We start from the raw sequence: 17,044 nt of genomic DNA, 5'->3' as shown, positions 1-17,044 counted from the left end.
CCTTCTCCTAACTGTGGTCGATGCTCCAGTGACCTAGAAGATAGTCTCCATGCTCTTCGAGATTGTCCTCACGCGAAAGAAGTCTAGTTGTACTTTGATGCACAAAGATGGCCAAGTTTTTTCTCCTCGACAATGCAAGGTTGGATTCAAACACAAATCAGGAGTTCCGGTTGGTGACGTCGTCTATGCGGAGCTGCAAACGTTGGCGATGGGCCTGCGATTTCTTTGGCGCAAGAATTGGAATAAGATTATTTGTGGGATGGATTGCCTTGAAGTGTTCGTGCTATTGAACAGAGAGGAGTCGATTTCCATTGCTATGGTAGCTTACTGATGGATATTTATCTCCTTTTATCTAGAAACTGGGAGATCAAGATTGGCTATGTTCCAATGCTCCGGCGGATTACCTTGTTGGAATGGGAGCGAGGTTGCAATGCCCCATTGTTGATTTAGTTTCTCCTCCTGTCGAAGTTTTACCTCTTCTTTAGAAGGATTTAGCTGCCTTGTAGTGTCGCTTTTAATTTTCCTATGTACCAAAAAAAAAATTATATTATATTTAGTAGTTTAAATATGTCTAAGTTTTATTACAAAACATTTAAAAAATAAGAGTTATAATAAAATATATTAATTTAAAATAGTAATAATGAGATATGAATTAGTTGTAATAATTTATTTGTGAATAAATAGTTAAATAGTAACTAACTATGACACCCAACCCAATATTCCCAGGATCTCTCGCTCTCCAGGTTAGTACATCCAATCTCTCTCGATGTTAGGGTTTATGCTTCATCTTGAATTGCACATATTATTTAGATTTCGATCCCATTTGGGGATCGATCGTGGATTTCAAGATCCAAATCTGTGTTTCAATTTCAAACGATCTTGCTGAAACTGATTTCGTTAAGGTTGAAGAAGAGTCATGTGTATATGTTGATGACACCTTCAGTTACTTGTGATGCAGTATAAACAATGGAACCTGAGTTGGATCCCGAGCAGGTGGAGATGATGGAAGGAGGCTTTTCACGAACTATGCAGATTGATCCTAGACGGGCTCGGTTTCCGTGCTCCGTTGTGTGGTCACCGCTTCCTGTGATCTCGTGGTTCATTCCTTTCATTGGTCACATTGGCATTTGCAGAGAGGATGGTGTCATATTGGACTTTGCAGGGCCTAATTTTGTCTGTGTTGACAATTTTGCTTTCGGAGCCGCCACTCGCTATTTGCAAATTACCAAAGAAAAGGTATATATAAGAATTGATTTTCACCAGATTAAGTGCATGTTTGGATGGACGGTAGATTTTCACGTTTAGAGAAGATTTGAGTTTAGAGAAGCTATTAGAAATTGGAAGGCCTATACTCAACCACAAAAGCTAGCTCAAGAGTTGAGGTTTGCACAACCCTTATAAACACTTGATTGGCCTTATCTCTAGCCAATGTGGGACTTCTAACAGAAGCTACTTCTAGTAGCTTTTGGGGAGTAGATATATGGTGCTATTTGTTCTCTCCAAGACTCTAGGGTTAATGACCAACAAACAACATAGCTCGCAGTACTAGTAGTGTTAGAGTGAAGACACCTTTACAATGAGAGATAAAAGGGATGAATCATCTTCACTCTAACACTAATACTGTGAGCTATGTTGTGTGCTAGTTACTGAGTCTAATCCCGGAGTCTTGGAGAAAACACCATTGTTTATCATTGGAACAAATCAAGAGACAGAAAGCAAGATTATGCCATTAGACTCTTGCCTCTTTGTGAAACAACATCAAATTGTAACTTCGTGCTTTGATTTTTGCAACATGCTGTGATTTTCACTAGCTGGAACCTTGTGAAAGCTATGAATGAAGAAGACCTTTATTTCAAACTTCTTATTTTTGTGCTACTTGTTAACCAATTGGCTTTCTGCTCCTCAGTTGTTATTATTTCTCTAATGATGTTTGAAATAACTGCCGACAGTGTTGCATCCCTCTAGGCCAGTCTACATGCAAAGATGAGGCACTCTGCACCTACATGCCGGATGAAACTGGAGGAGAATTGAAGACCTGGGATGATGCGTTACGGAAGAGCACTCAAGAATTCCAACACCGGTCTTATAATCTCTTTACGTGCAACTGCCACTCATTTGTTGCCAACAATTTAAACAGGATGGGATTCCTGTCTCGCGGATGGAATGTGGTGAACCTAGCCATTTTCATTTTATTCAATGGACGTTGGGTCAGCACAGCATCTATGCTACGAACTGTCTTGCCATTTGTGGTTGTATTTTTTCTTGGAGTCACATTGGGGGGCTTCACATTCCTGAAATTTTGGGCCTTGTTCGCTTCGGTTCTTATTGGTTGGTTCCTTCTTGGCACTTACTGTTTCAAAGGCCTGATTCAGTTGTAGTATCTATTTCTCTTACTGGTATTCCTTCTACTTTGTATAAAACTGTAATACATTTCAAGTTAGTGAAACATAACCATATACCGTATGGGCTATGGCTTTGATTGCCCACTTGCCCCTTCACATTATGTGTTTTATGTTTGGAAATAGGAAGGGAGCTGCTATTTCACTGAGTACTGAATTGAATTTGATGTATTTTATTGTTTTGAGTTATTGTGAGCAAGAAAAAGCAAAGTCCAGAGGATTTGCGATGTACAAAGAACAAATGCTTTGCCGCCAATTAACAGCATTGACACAAAGAACAAATGTACAAAAGCCTAAGGATTCCTGTGAAAGAATCAGCCAATTAACCGTATTAAGAAGTAAGAACAATGATTCAAAATGACCTCACGAATCTAAGACTCACTGTTGTAATTGGGTTCTTCTACCTTTATTTCTCTGAGAGTTAGGAGAGTTGAAGAATCTCTCAAATTGTTCTCTGGGTATCATCTTCTTGTTCTATTCTAGAATAGGGAGATCTACTCTATTGTCTGAATAAAATCACCATTATTTTCCTATTTTCTGTACTAGTATAACATTATATCATATTATATTTTATATTTAACATTTTTCTCTTTTTTCATAATAAGATTGTCTACGCCTATAATGGGTGCCTATGAATAATTTTTCAAAAATATTATGGGAAATTACGTATAGCACCACTTTTAACAAAATCATATGTGCTAAACACATTTATATTTTATATTTATACATGTGCCTGCATCATCCCTTCTCGCCACCACCCAACACCCACATTTACCGCCACAAAACATCACCATCCGTTGTTGTTGCCACTTATCACTATCAATGTTGTCACTAATGTCAAAGTCACTCTCTCAAGACCTTCCATACCAAAGGATGAAGAGTGTTGGGCGGCAGTGCCACAAATGGGGTGATGGTGGTGGTGACAATTGTAGAGAGTACCTTAAGCTTCTGAAAGAAGTCGTTGTCTACGTCTAAAAGCTCAATGTACCTTGATTTGCTTTGAATTTTTTCTATGAACAAAAAGATGTATGTTTCATTCAACCTTAAAAATATGATAAATACTGAACATAACTCATATTTCTTGTTCCATTTCATTCTTATCTTTCTACCCATTACTATTACCTAGGTATTTAAAATAATTTGTTATTTAAAATTTGTGAATAAACCCTAATATATGGAAATGGAATATTCTCCGCTTGGGATTCTTGTTGATGGCAAATTGGTAAAAAGGTGAGAAAACAAGCCTTTTCCCGAAGGTGCGTACTCGTCTTGCCTATTTAAAGGAGTGACAGTGCAGAAGCAGAAGCAGAAGCATACGGCTAGCGTGAAAATCACACATTCCCTTCTCTTTGATTTTGAAATTCGGAATTCGGAAATGGCAGGATCATCATCAGAAGAGGGACAAGTCTTCAGCGTCCACAGCGTTGATGCATGGACTGACCACCTCAACAAGGGGAATGAATCCAAGAAACTGGTACCAATTTTTTTTCTTCTTCTCTTTTCTCTTCAAAAATGGATCTCAATTTATGGTTTGCATGTGTGTGTTTGAACATGATATGATCATAGATAATGGCTATCCCTTTGTGTTTTGGTTTGTTATTGTTTCACATGATTAATGCATTTCGGTGGCTTGATTGTCATTCATTCTCATGTGGCCATCGCTCTGAAAATTGATTCTGAGATTCTGGTTTCGTAAAAACGTTGTCGTTCTTAGGGTTTAGAGGGTGTGTATGAGTGTATTGGTGTTGGGTCTTGAGGCGGTGGAATTGGGGTAGGTTGAGTTTGGTTTTTGGATCTTGTTCTCCTACATGGAATTGGTGACTGACGGAGGGGCATTCGGTTGGTGCCTTGGCATTTGCCGTGATCTTGACCTCCCAAAAATTAGGTGGATATATTGTTCCCTCATCTCAGCTGATTAGCTGGACTAGGCATAAATCAAAAGAACATGTTTATGGTAATAGTGACGCCAGGACCTAGAAATGGAATGATTTCATACTGCTTAGATGATGAAATAATTGCTAGACACTAAGAAGAGAGTGGGGAATGCCCATTATTGACCAATATAAGAAGAGGAAACAAAAAGCTTATTTGAAGAGTATAAACTAAGAGTCAAGAAGCTCATAATTCATAAATAGTGTTTGTCTTTGATCAATGAAGAGCTTTAATGAGAAGAGGGTGTGATCAACAATCAATAAAGTTGTTAAGGGCTTAAGGCACATGCACATATCTGTCTCTTGTATTATACATTTCTAATATCCTTCAATACCGAGCTTTTTTATTTCAGTGTCATTTGATGATAGATAATGAGTGACTTAAAACCGAATGATAAGTAATGCATGGGGGAGCTGTAGACCTGGTGCACAAACTGCAAAGTGCACTCTAGGCCAGCAATACCTGCCTACTAGTGAGGGTAGTTGTTGTGTGCTGTATTTCATAATGAATTTGATAACTTTGGTATGTCCTGATTGTTTGCCAGGGAAGGTATAGTGATTCTAAGTACAGAACTACATGTTGAGTGTATGCTCTTCTCTGTCTATACTTGCACCTCTGCTCATAAGACCTTTCAACTATTTACTTATTTGTTTACATTTTTATGTTTTTTCATTTCTTAATTTTGTTCAAGCTGCAAATATAATGTTGAGGAATTCATCAAATTATGCTTAGATCTCGAATTTTCTAACTACATTAATATATAGTATCATGGAAATAATGGTAACTAAAACTAAATGTTCCAATTTTGTTTTCAGTGCATTCATACTTGGATGATCTTTAATATTCCAACAGCTCTGTTTGGTAATCACAGAGATGTGATTTGATATTTGTCTGCAACAATCTGAATAGCTCTTATTAAACTTATGAAGTCTGGAACTGGTAATATAATTACTCAATGCTTATCAAAGCGATACTTGCAGTATAATACCCATTGGTTTTGACTTAATTACGTATTTAATCTGCTTGAAGAAATATATATAGCATTGTTAGGTGCTCTTCCATATCCCTCCTGCAATCCTTTTCATTGGCATCAGAAATTTGAGATATGTTTACCTTTGTAATTGTGCCAGATTGTTGTGGATTTTACTGCTTCTTGGTGTGGACCATGCCGTTTCATTGCGCCATACCTGGGTGAGCTGGCTAAGAAGTATACAAATGTCATATTTCTGAAGGTGGATGTGGATGAATTGAAGGTAAACAAATTTCTAATTTGCTTAAACTACTTGTCAAGTAAAAGTTATTTCGAGACTAATCAAATAATTTGTTGGTTGCAGTCTGTTGCTCAAGATTGGGCTGTGGAGGCTATGCCCACTTTTATGTTTGTGAAAGAGGGATCGATTGTGGACAAAGTGGTGGGAGCAAAGAAGGAAGAGCTGCAGCAGAAAATAGAGAAACATGTGGCTACAGCTAGTGCTTAATCTTGTTGTTAGTACTTTTTAGCTCCAGAGACGCAGTGTGTGCTGTCATCTTTAGTTTTATAATATGTAGTGGTGGACATATTTTTATGTATTCCTGTTATTGCACTGCACATTTGCACCATGCAACTCTAAGTAGGCGATGACTAATAATCTCTCTGGCTTTCTTCTGTCTTAAACAATAGTGGATTATATTATATCATGCATGCGTAATTGCATTTACTTACCTGTTTCCTAACTATTACGCAGGAATTGCAAACTAAATTTTAGATAAATTTGATTTTGTAGAAATGACGTAAAATTTTGTTGTTTCTCTCTCTTCATGTGTTAAATAATTGATTGTCAAATATGTTAATATATCTAAGTAGAAATAAATAGTTCTCGCCATCTATGTATTTTTGGCTTCTTAAAATGCTTGGGACTTTTTGGATTGTAAGTACAGTTCGATACCAAGTTAAATACCAAGTCAATGCTGCACATGTTAAATATGCCCGTGTTTGTAGCAACGGTTACCAATGTCCCTTTGTCGAATTCGACTGCGCTCAGCGACGCGTCCGAGGGCGGCGGAATGACGCGGGGAGAACACCGCGCAATGACGACGGCCGGAGTGAACGGAGGTTCGCCGGAGTTCAAAGAGGAAAAAGCAAGAATTCCGGAAGGGCCAAAACAAGTAAAGCATAAATTGACACATGAATATTGAGTGAACCAGTGAGTGGTGACGTTAAAGTAACATCTCCGAGAGGAAGGGCAGTAACTGAGATTCGTGGAATATATTACTTCATCTATAGCATGGTCATTAATAAACTAAAAGAGAAGAATGAACTTTAAATAAACTACATCACATAATGGTTGCAATAGGATCCGTTCCCAACTTGAACCTGACTTGGAGTTTAATTTACTCCAGTAAGTAAGACAAAGACAAACGAAAAGACATTACAACAAGGAAATTTCCTATCTTCCCAATGCCCACATCCAGTTGAAAAAAACATGGAAGGGCTGGGAACTATGACTCCAAATGCACACACACAAGGATCCATATTTTAGACCCTTGGTTTCAGATTCGCCTATCCAATATTGACTCATTTATGCAAGCTAGTTAACACAACACCGCTATGTAAAATTAAAAACAACGTGCCTTTGGCACTAACATAAGAACAGAGCTACTTTCTACCTGAAAAAACTATTCTTCTATTCCTTTACTTGTGAAGTCACTGAAGACTAGACGCAAAAAGCTGCTTCAGCAACCAATCAGCCCCTCTAATTGGCAGCAGTTGGAGCGCAAACAGCTTCAACTGATAACCGCTTCAACACATTCGGACATGGATCGTGGCCAAAGTTACTGTTTGTTACAGTTACTATGCATCTTCGCTTTCCTATACACTTCTGTGAAAATCAAAAGACAAAAAACATAAGCTATTTCATAAAGTAGATGTGTTGGACTGTGAAATGAAGAGTATGGTAGATTACCTTCTCTAAGATGGCATAGGACGCGGGAGAATGACATGTTCCCTGCTCATAATTCCCACAGGTTCCAAGAGGAGTTCCAAAGCTTGCAAATTTAATGGAAGAGATGGCCTGGCCAGGACTACAATGCAAGTGAACCTTTGGAGGGTGGAACTCTTCTGACTTGCCATAGCTATCAATGTGCCAATTCTTAAAATTAGGGTGGTATTCTGACACATCAGCACAAACACTGCTCACTGATCTCTTTACAAGTGAAATTCTTGAAGGGTCTCCCCCGAGTTCCTCGAAAACAACTAAAAGGTTATGATTTGGCTTCAACCAAGATCGAGGTACATGGTACCTGAAATATTTAGTGCCAAACAGAAGGTATTAAAAAGCCTGAGTGATCCATACATCACCTACAATGTCAACAAATTACAGTACTTACCATCGTTGGGTTGGTTGGCCACAACCAAGTTGGCAGTTTGGAGGTCTAAATGAGCCGGCATAGCTGCAGCCATTGCAATTACCAGTAGCTGTAGTTGTCCAGTATCTTCCAATACTCTCCCCATTAATCCATATTTGACCTTTACCCATACCCTCCATGTCCAATGCCAAAGGCTCGTCTCCTTCAGGAGCATTGAAATAGGTCTGCAGAGTTCACCAGTCAATTTTAAGATGTATGAGAACTAATTATTGGTTTCTGTCAACCTTATGTGCTGCGCATTTCTGTGTATTTTTACCTTGTGCCATGTCAGTGGCTGATTTTTTTGTAAAACTAATGCTGACTGCATCCACTCTACAGAAGAGATACCATTTGGAGATGCAAGATTCATGGCCTCTCCTTTCAGACCCACCTATTTTAAGAAGAGGTACGCCTTAAACAAAAATTTCTTTGCAACGGAGTCAACTTAAGGCTTAAGTAGCTAAAGTAAGACTAAGCAACCTGATAAGTCCATTTCTGCCAAGACAAGTCCAACTTTCCCTTGTCAAGTCCATGGAGTGCAATTGGACCTAGGATTCCTGTGTTCCAAGTCTCAAAATGTCCACCGATGTTCTTTGAAAACACAACAGGAAAGAAATTATTAGTCACTAAAAGAAAAGAAAAAATGCCATTAAATGTGGCAGAGACAAGAATGATAAAGTGGATGAGTGGACATGATGAAAACTCATTCAATTTAAAATAATTAAAGAAGATGTTAAGAAAACTTGAACAGAAATCATAAAATACAACAGCCTTGCTCTAGATGATTTTACTGAAATTTGGCTTTTAATAGAGCCTGGTTGTGAAGTCTCACGTTGACTAGAGATATGGATAAATAAGTCCTTATATTAGGTTTATATTAGGTGTAGAACAATCCTTACCCTTAAGCTAACTTTTAGGTAGGATTAGGCCTAATCCGAATTCTAAGAGCCTAAGTCTATATCTATTAATACATGTAGCTGACCCGTCTAAGTGGTACAAGACTTGGTCGTTGTAATTTTTCCCTAAAATAGTTGGATTTTCCATCTCCAGGCGACCCAGTAATCCAATAATCATTACTCACAAAAACTCAACATTCATGGCTAGAGGATTACAAAAATAAAGGTGGGAAACAATACTTACTGGGAGCCCAACAGCCACACTGAGCAGAGCTATTGTGTTTGTTCCTGCACGAAGGTTTACTGGGCCAGTATACCTGAATCTCCTATCCTCCCTTGTTCCATAGCCGGAACCTGTTTTAATCATACATATAAAGTTTTCTTTTGCTTACCAGATGGAGAGGAGATCTACTAAAGAAGCAAGCAAACTACATACCAGAAAGTTGACCATTGATAAAAATATGCACAGCATGGCCAGTGGACTGAACAATGAGGGTGGGGAGTTCGCCTCCACGTAGAAAGGATTCGGATGAACCTATATCAACACTGTAGACAAATTGATATGAAATAAATTAGTACAACCAAAATGGTTTTTAATCTTTTCATTTAGATGTAACCTCATAGATTCCGTCAAAATGTCAAAGTCATGATATTTATGCTGCCCCCCAAGAAGACTGATATAAGACATGTACATCATAGATCACTTTCGTACTTAATTTAGCATCTAGAAACATCATTTATTTCATGATTCATGCAAGTGATCTGTTGTGTCATTGTGTGTTTGAAAAATAATAGAGAAATGCAAAGCATGAGGAGTAAATACTGGTGGAGTGGTGGTCACTGTGAAGTGGAGTGCAAATAAAGAAAGACTGTTTTTCTTTCTTGAACTAGTTAGGTCTCTAAAGCTGTAAATAATTTTCAACAATAAGAGATCAACAAAATCACTTGAGCAGCAAATCTAAGCAACTTAGAAAATTAATCTTACCTAGTGATATACCAAAGGTAATCACTTGTATCCCGTGTCACATTAATCTGTTCCAATAGACCAGTTGCAGTGATGGCAACTGCAGAACTGTCTTCCAGAGAGGAAATATCTTCATTAAAACTTTCCCAGGAGAACATCTGAGTATTTGTTGGCAACATTTCCATCTGAGATGTTTGCACTCCAACCTAATAGAGAAAGAACATGAATTCAGTGATTTTACAAAAATGTTAATTTGTTAAATCTCATTGAATGGCGATGTTGAGGGTGAATAAATTGTGTCCTAGGAAGGGAGCATAATTGTGATCCTTCAGAATCAATAGAAAATGATGATTTCAAATTTCAGAATTTTGTAACATACTTTTGCTGTGTTAAAAACAACATTTCTACAATCAGGGAGGATGCTGATGGACCAAGGAGGTAAGTTATAGTGCATGTTATTGAACATCACTCTAACAGCAGATTTTGAGTCAGAGTTTGAGAGGAAAGCAGCACAATCTCCAGATTTTGTAGAGTATACATAAGCCTGGTATAAGATTGACACTCAATAGGATCAGTAAAGAAACTTTAGCAAAGTGAAAACCAAAAACATGTGGGAGTAAGTTAAACCTGTTGGAAGTTCCCTAATGAAGTAACAACTGGATCAGTTGAAACTAAGGCCCGTTCACACATCTTGATAGCCTTATGAAGCTCCTTTAGATGACCATACTTTGGTTGCCTAATCAATCCTGCCATGATTTTTTTTAAACAAAAGCAATCAGTTAAGTCCTTACTCCTTTAGTAATGTAGTCTGGATACTGTTGTGACAGCCAAAGCTATAAGTGTAACTGTGTAAGCATTGAAAAATAGTGTGATACTTTCAGTCTAGTGAAGTGTGGTGATGTTTGGACTTAAATTGTTAAAATAGAATGTTCAGTTCTCACCATATTCATCCAGGGGAGCATCATAGTCATAGCTGGTAGTGATAAAAGGGCCTCCGGCTGTACGGCCAAAATTGGTTCCTCCATGATACTACATGTGGAAGGAAAGTTACTAGAATAAGTCTCATCATCATCAAATTTTCAATTGTTAAGTTGCTTTAAGAAAACCAACCATGTAGTAGTTTACAAAGGACCCCCCTTTTTGTATGAATAGGCCAACTGCAAATGCCAAATCCTGAACAGGTCTTTTATAAATTGGACCTCCAAATTCTGAAAACCTTCATATTTGACAGAAAAGTTAAGCTCCATTCATTTCTTCAATTTCAAATTTTGAGGAGAATAACAATAAAAATGATTACCAGCCGCTCCAAGCCTCTGTCCAAATTCTAGGCTTGTAGGCCCTATTGGGAGTAAATTTATCACAATAAAAACCATTGCATGTGTTTATCTGTCACAAAACAGGAAACACAAACAGATTAATTTATCAACCACATTGCTGAATCTGCAAGGATAAAAAATAGGCTACATTACAACTGGTTGAGGGCTCCAAATTCTTAAACATTAATCTCTTAATTTTTTTAAAGATAACAAAGAAAAAACAACAGTAATAAGTGATAATAGATCAACCAATGGAAAAACCTAGCATATGTTAATGCTGAGGATAGCATGTGATGTTAGACAACTTTAAAGAGGTAGAGGGAGAATGCTAACCACTGGATCTGGTGCATCATCTTCCTTGCACATTACCCATGGAACTCCAGTCCCCATTTCCACAGCCATTTTTGCAGCCCAGTTCACATAATTTTTGCCAACAGCTCCAAGTAACTGACTTTGTTTCCCATACTCATTCTCAATCTGAAACAACATATTGTGCATGTCTCATGATTATTATATTTATATACTAAGCTAGATCTAGAATGAAAAGTTCACAACTACTTGTGCCTCTCCTCAAAATTTTAGATTACTTTGCTACTTTCAGATACACAGAAAACAAGTTATAATTAACAATGAAGGTTGCACCTGAGAGAGTATGATAGGGCCACCCTGGGATTCATAGAGATGTTCACTCTTCATCATTCCCACAATCTTCTCAGTGAACCCTTGCATGGCCCTCTGCAACACTTAGTTCATCAGTGAAACTAGTTAAATTGAAAGAAACAGAAGAAACTTGGTAATTTACTTTTAATCTAACAAAAAATTGGAGAAAAGAAAAATAAAATGTAGACCTTGAAAGGTTCATTGTCTGTTCTAAAGCTGATGCCTGGAACATACTTCAGCCAAACAGGAAATCCTCTGCACATTATAAAACAAAATCATTGGAAAATTGAACATAAACCCAAAAGACCAAAACCTCCATTTATAGAAATAAAACATCTAATTTAAGGAAAATGAGTGAAGAAAATATTTAAAAAAAAAAAGAATGTTAGAAATGGGAAGGTACCCAAAATTCCATTCAGCACAGACATAAGGTCCAATGCGAAGATGAGCATACAGTCCTGCTTTCTGTATTGTCTTCACAAATCTCACCAGGTCATATCTTCCTTCAAAATTGTACTACATTGAATTGCATGCACAACACAGAGAGATTAACAACAACAACAACAACAACAAAAAACAAAATTGAGCTGAACAAAATCAAGGGTTTGAGAGAAAATTGAAGTACATTGCCCTGTGAAGGCTCATGAACATTCCAAAAGACATAGGTTTCAATCACATCCAAACCTCCATCTTTAGCCTTTTGAATCAGATCTTCCCACATCTAAGAAGACACCATTTCACAGAAAAATCAGAAAACTGGGAATGAAGCTAGCAGGTAAAAAGTTTGTATTTTTGTGAAAAAGCAAGAAACTTACATCAGGGGTACTTCTGGGGTAGTGTATGGAACCGGAGATAAGGATTCTCCTTTGGCCATTGATGAGGAGAGCTTTACTGTCGTAGGTGACAGCTGAGTGAACCACCAAGATGCTGCTGAACAATGCAAAGCAGAGAAATGGCAACAGAAACTTGGAAACTGAGGTAGTTTCCATGTTTTGCTAAGCAAATTGTCTCTCTTCTTCCTCTCTCAATGGAGGCAATGAAGAATGGAGAGAAAGAAAGAGAGAAGAGAGAGAAAAAGTAGCAGGGCTTTGAGCTCAGAGAGTGAGTTTGGTATCCTATGAGAATGGTGAGGGTGAAATAGTGACAGGTAAGCTGGTCCTTTTCCTGTTGGGGTCACCACTACACTCTTCTTTTTCTCTTTTGTTTCCAATGTAATAAACTTTGTGGAGTGGACCAATTAATAAGAACAAGTGTCTTTTGTTTTCACACTACAGCCACAGGTGTCACTGCATGATGCCCGTGACCTAACAACCCAGCCACCAAAGTTAGTTACATTTCTTATGGATTACTTAGTTACGCCTTGGTTCACAGCTATATCCACGTCTGACAGTTATGAGACTAATTATACTAAAATTAAATTAAGTGGATAATTTTCTCTTAATGAATACTTCTTCATACATACCGTCAGATTTTTTTCTGAATACCATTAGTTTACTTTTTTAATTATGTAATGGATTTGGTTATGAATTTGATGGTAATCCAATCAGTTTGCCAATTTTAACCATTTTTGAATAGTTCTTATAATAGGAGGAGCAAAAATAGAAATTAATGAAGAGATGTTAATGAGTTTTTGCTGTTGTTGTTGTTGTCAAGTTTCGATTTAATGAGCTAGTGAATGAGTGATTGAAAGTGATATTTAATTAGTATTTATGAGCAACAATGGTCCATGGCATGGGCATGGCCCAGGCAACTAGTGATAATGGTTTCATCATGTGAACAAGAAAGAGAGAGACAAGAATTTTGTGGCTTTAACTAGCTGTGTCCATGTGAATCAACGTTAAGCCGCCAAGACCCCTGCCTGAACGGCCATTTCCTATATATCGTCACAAATTTCCCACTGCTGACCATTTTCTTATGAAATATTTGACAATACAAAATATAAAATGGAAAAATAGAATAGATCACTTTCTAACCAAAACACAAAACACAATCAAAAGAATTTCCCCCGAAGAAAGCTTGTTATTTTATTGTTTGAAGGCTTGGATGAATGAATATCTTGATTGAAGATAAAGAATTAAAGTTCAACCTTTATTTCAGTAAAATAAAATGGCACAAAAAGGGAAGCAAAAAGTATAGTATAGTCCACTTGTGCGCAATTAGCACTTCTTTTTACGTGACAGCAATCCATTATTAAGACCTAAAAAACAAATACTATACATCCGTTCTTATTTAATTGTCCAAAGAGATAAAAAATATACATATTAAGGAGAAGGAGAGCAATTAATTTTATTAATTTTTAAGAACATATTATTTGTTTTCCTATTTCACTTTTGAGAATGTATTTTATCTTTCCTCATTTATTATTCCTGCAATGACATTTCTTGAAAAAATATCATGCTCTTTTAAAATTTTAAGTAGACAGATATATAGGAACAAATTTTTTTCTTCAAAGTTAGACAGTTAGTATCACTTTGCATGTGGTAATTAATTTAGCACTGAGTTGTGGTCAGCACGATATTAAGCATGAGTAGTACCATCGATGGTGCTTTGATCAGCAGTGGTATTCTTATGATTGTGTGCTTCGTCGAGCTGCTTCTATGGCTACCGTGGGTCAGTTGGCTATGGATAATGAAGCTCCACGTACAGATCAGCTGCGGGATGGACGGAGGGATCGCTGGCGTGCTCCACAACTGGGAACGATCAAGATTAATGTTGATGTTGCGGTCCCTGCTGGTTCGGTGATGGGCTACGGTTATATTGCCAGGAATTCTCTAGGACAAGTTTTAGCAACTGCAGCTTCAAAGTGGCCCATGGCGACATCAGTGGCACTTGCAGAAGCTATGGCATTGAGGTGGGATTTACAACTTTCTTTGGAGCTTGGTTTCTTTAATGTGGAGGTGGAACTTGACAGCAAGCTTGTGGTAGATTCCTGGAGGAACCATCGACAGCAAGCTTCTTATTTAGCTTTAGTGATTTCTGATTCAGTTTTTATTTCTCAGTCTTTCTATCGCTTTTCTATAGCTCATGTGTTGCGAGCTAGTAATATGGCTGCAGACTTTTTAGCCAAATTAGCTTTGTCTAGTTACTGTTTTGTTGGGATTGAGGAGTACTCTGTCGGTTTAGAGACGGTGCTTTCCTCTGATTTGGTTTCATCTTGATTAATGGAATTTATGTTTCTCTAAAAAAAAAAAAAGCATGAGTGGTAATCTAGGAGACTCACATATACTGTATTGACATTCATGATACTGACCTGGGAGATGAAGCCCTCACATGGCCATGTTTGGTTGTATCATGGCAGCGGCCAGTAATTCCGTTTCATATATACAATCATTTACATCGTTCTAAATTCTAACTAAGTAAGACCGTTGTTTGGTTCTAAATACTATTTATTCAATTAGTGGCGAAAATAACGCATGGAGATTGGAATTTTGGTGAAGTGGGGTCACAATCCATGAGTTGACTATTTCATATTTTCATTGAAGGACTTTAGTGTCATTAAACGCTAGTTATTCATGTCATAGCATACCTTAACTTTCATGTCTGTTTTGCATTATGTACAGATATTATTATGTTATGTCTATTTTGGACTTGTAGTGGGTACGCAGCCCTAAAAATGAGAAATGGAATGCCATATATTACTCCCTCCATTCGTTATTATAAGGTCACTTTTGAATCTTTTTCTTATTACTAAATATAAGTCCATTTACAATACCAATGAATCATTAATTATTTATTTCCAAAACTATCCTCATATTTAATATGAAAGAGACAATGAGAGAGTGAAATAATAACTTGGAAAGAGAAATTTATAAGAAATTAAATAAGGGTAATTTAAAAAAGTGAATAAATTATTTTACAAATTTATTGCTTGTAACTACTTTTCTTAATCTAAGAAAATTAGATAAAATTGACGTATATATAGGAACGGAGGGAGTATTAGTAATACACAATTTGTGTCATTTGTGTTTGGATTGCACTTAAAGTTAAGTTTAACGGCATGGAAATGCCAAATCTAACTTTTCTGGTGTGTTTGGATGCAGAAGTGAAAATGAGAGGAAGGAATATAAGTGGAAAGTGGAGTGATTTTGAAGTTGTTTGAATTGAGGAAAAAAGAAGAGAGAATGAAAGGAAAAGTAAGAATAATAAAAATAAGTGTGATATATAATTACTATTTTGTCCCTCACGTATAATTCTTTCACATTTCAAAATTTAAGTATTTTTTAAAATAACCATTTTTATTTATAGAATATAATTTTTTTTAATTTTGAAATTATATGTTTCAGATAATTTTTTGATAAATTTGGATTTAAAAATAATTTTAGAAAATGGAAAAAATTGGAATAATAAGAATAATAATATTGCATATGACGTACACTAAGTTAAATAGGGGCATTGTTGTGTTTTCAAGCATCCGTTTTCTTTGCATCTTTGAGAAGAAAACTGTCATGTACTGTATTTGTCAGTTTTCATGCCTTTTACCTTCTCATGGGTTATCCAAAGTCCAAACATATAGCAATTGAGTTTTCCAGCTATTTTCCAACCCACCCCATTTCCTTCCTGGCAAAATTACCCTAAACAAACACAGCATCAAGAGACAAAACATAAAAGAAAGGAAAGATTAGCATAAAAAGTTCAATGCAATCACACCATGGAAGTCCCTTGAGAAAAGGAAAGAATAGAAGTCATGATGTATCATTTTACACAGGGTAGCTAGTTCTATGGAGGTTTCTTCATCCCTAAGATTTGCTCAAGTTATCTATATAGTGGATGTTATTTTAGCTATAGTGATCATGCCACTGTTCAAGTGCCACTCGTAGTCCTCTTCATCAAAGATAGCTATAAAATATATCGATGTTGACCAGCCTCTCTTTTAACAATGCAGCTTCTAGTGGAGTAGAATGGTGATTAATTTTTTTATGCCATAAAAGCTGCTCATGTATACACGAAGGAATGCCTTTTGGTTGGTTCATCATTTTTAATATAACTGAATGGATTTCTGAAACCTTACTTTATTCACTTTCTTTCTTTTGGCGGGACCGTTGGCGCCAAAGAAACAAGGCTTTTATTTTCAAAACTTTCTTCATCCTCATCGATCTTATCATAGGCTGTCATAGAAAAGGATAACAAAGACGAGACAATTGTTTATCTCATCCAAGGTAGGTATCATTGGACCCTTTTCTAAACCATACTATTAAGCAAGAGGAGCAATCATTTTCACTACGAAATGCATGCTCAAAGAAATTAACGACATTCAAACGACCACAACATAAAATTACTTGTAATAAATTACGAATTCTGGCTCCAAGCTTTTTCTTCCTTTTAGTATAGCAGTGCAGCAATTTATTTTAGCCTCAATTTGTCTAAATTTTAACTTGTCCTAAAAAAACTTCACAAAATAAAAGTTTATGTAAATTACAACTTTAATAATGTGAATGACAATTTAAGATTATCTATATCACTTTTAACATAAAAAAACTGTGATATATGTCTATT

The 17,044-nt window shown here is 36.6% G+C and overlaps 4 protein-coding genes across 4 annotated transcripts; 3 read left to right on the top strand and 1 right to left on the bottom strand.

The window, feature by feature from the left end:
* The first annotated feature begins 683 nt into the window (after nt 1-683).
* Nucleotides 684-2,548, top strand: LOC130740676 (protein RTE1-HOMOLOG). Its single transcript, XM_057593350.1, has 3 exons — nt 684-743; nt 959-1,236; nt 1,950-2,548. Exons 2-3 carry the CDS (start codon nt 967-969, stop codon nt 2,376-2,378), a joined length of 699 nt encoding a protein of 232 aa, XP_057449333.1. The 5' UTR covers nt 684-743; nt 959-966; the 3' UTR covers nt 2,379-2,548.
* A 1,151-nt stretch (nt 2,549-3,699) lies between these two features.
* LOC130740675 (thioredoxin H1-like) lies at nt 3,700-6,032 on the top strand. The gene is made up of 3 exons (XM_057593349.1): nt 3,700-3,873; nt 5,462-5,584; nt 5,666-6,032. The coding sequence occupies exons 1-3, from the start codon at nt 3,775-3,777 to the stop codon at nt 5,807-5,809; spliced, it is 366 nt and encodes a 121-aa protein (XP_057449332.1). The 5' UTR covers nt 3,700-3,774; the 3' UTR covers nt 5,810-6,032.
* A 592-nt stretch (nt 6,033-6,624) lies between these two features.
* On the bottom strand, nt 6,625-12,753 carry LOC130740670 (beta-galactosidase 3). The gene is made up of 19 exons (XM_057593344.1): nt 12,367-12,753; nt 12,177-12,272; nt 11,955-12,067; nt 11,740-11,806; nt 11,534-11,626; nt 11,225-11,368; nt 10,873-10,961; nt 10,686-10,791; nt 10,517-10,604; nt 10,203-10,321; nt 9,955-10,119; nt 9,597-9,781; nt 9,048-9,157; nt 8,856-8,965; nt 8,196-8,306; nt 7,993-8,106; nt 7,698-7,900; nt 7,274-7,610; nt 6,625-7,189 (listed from the first exon to the last, which is right to left on the bottom strand). The coding sequence occupies exons 1-19, from the start codon at nt 12,538-12,540 to the stop codon at nt 7,064-7,066; spliced, it is 2,550 nt and encodes an 849-aa protein (XP_057449327.1). The 5' UTR covers nt 12,541-12,753; the 3' UTR covers nt 6,625-7,063.
* A 1,395-nt stretch (nt 12,754-14,148) lies between these two features.
* LOC130737213 (uncharacterized) lies at nt 14,149-14,709 on the top strand. The gene has a single exon (XM_057588971.1). It carries the CDS (start codon nt 14,149-14,151, stop codon nt 14,707-14,709), a length of 561 nt encoding a protein of 186 aa, XP_057444954.1.
* Nucleotides 14,710-17,044: the final 2,335 nt, after the last annotated feature.

Source organism: Lotus japonicus, chromosome 2, assembly GCF_012489685.1.
Source record: "Lotus japonicus ecotype B-129 chromosome 2, LjGifu_v1.2".
Taxonomy (NCBI): Eukaryota; Viridiplantae; Streptophyta; class Magnoliopsida; order Fabales; family Fabaceae; genus Lotus; species Lotus japonicus.
The sequence above is the reverse complement of the archived record's forward strand: the minus strand, read 5'-3'. Positions and strand labels throughout refer to the sequence as shown.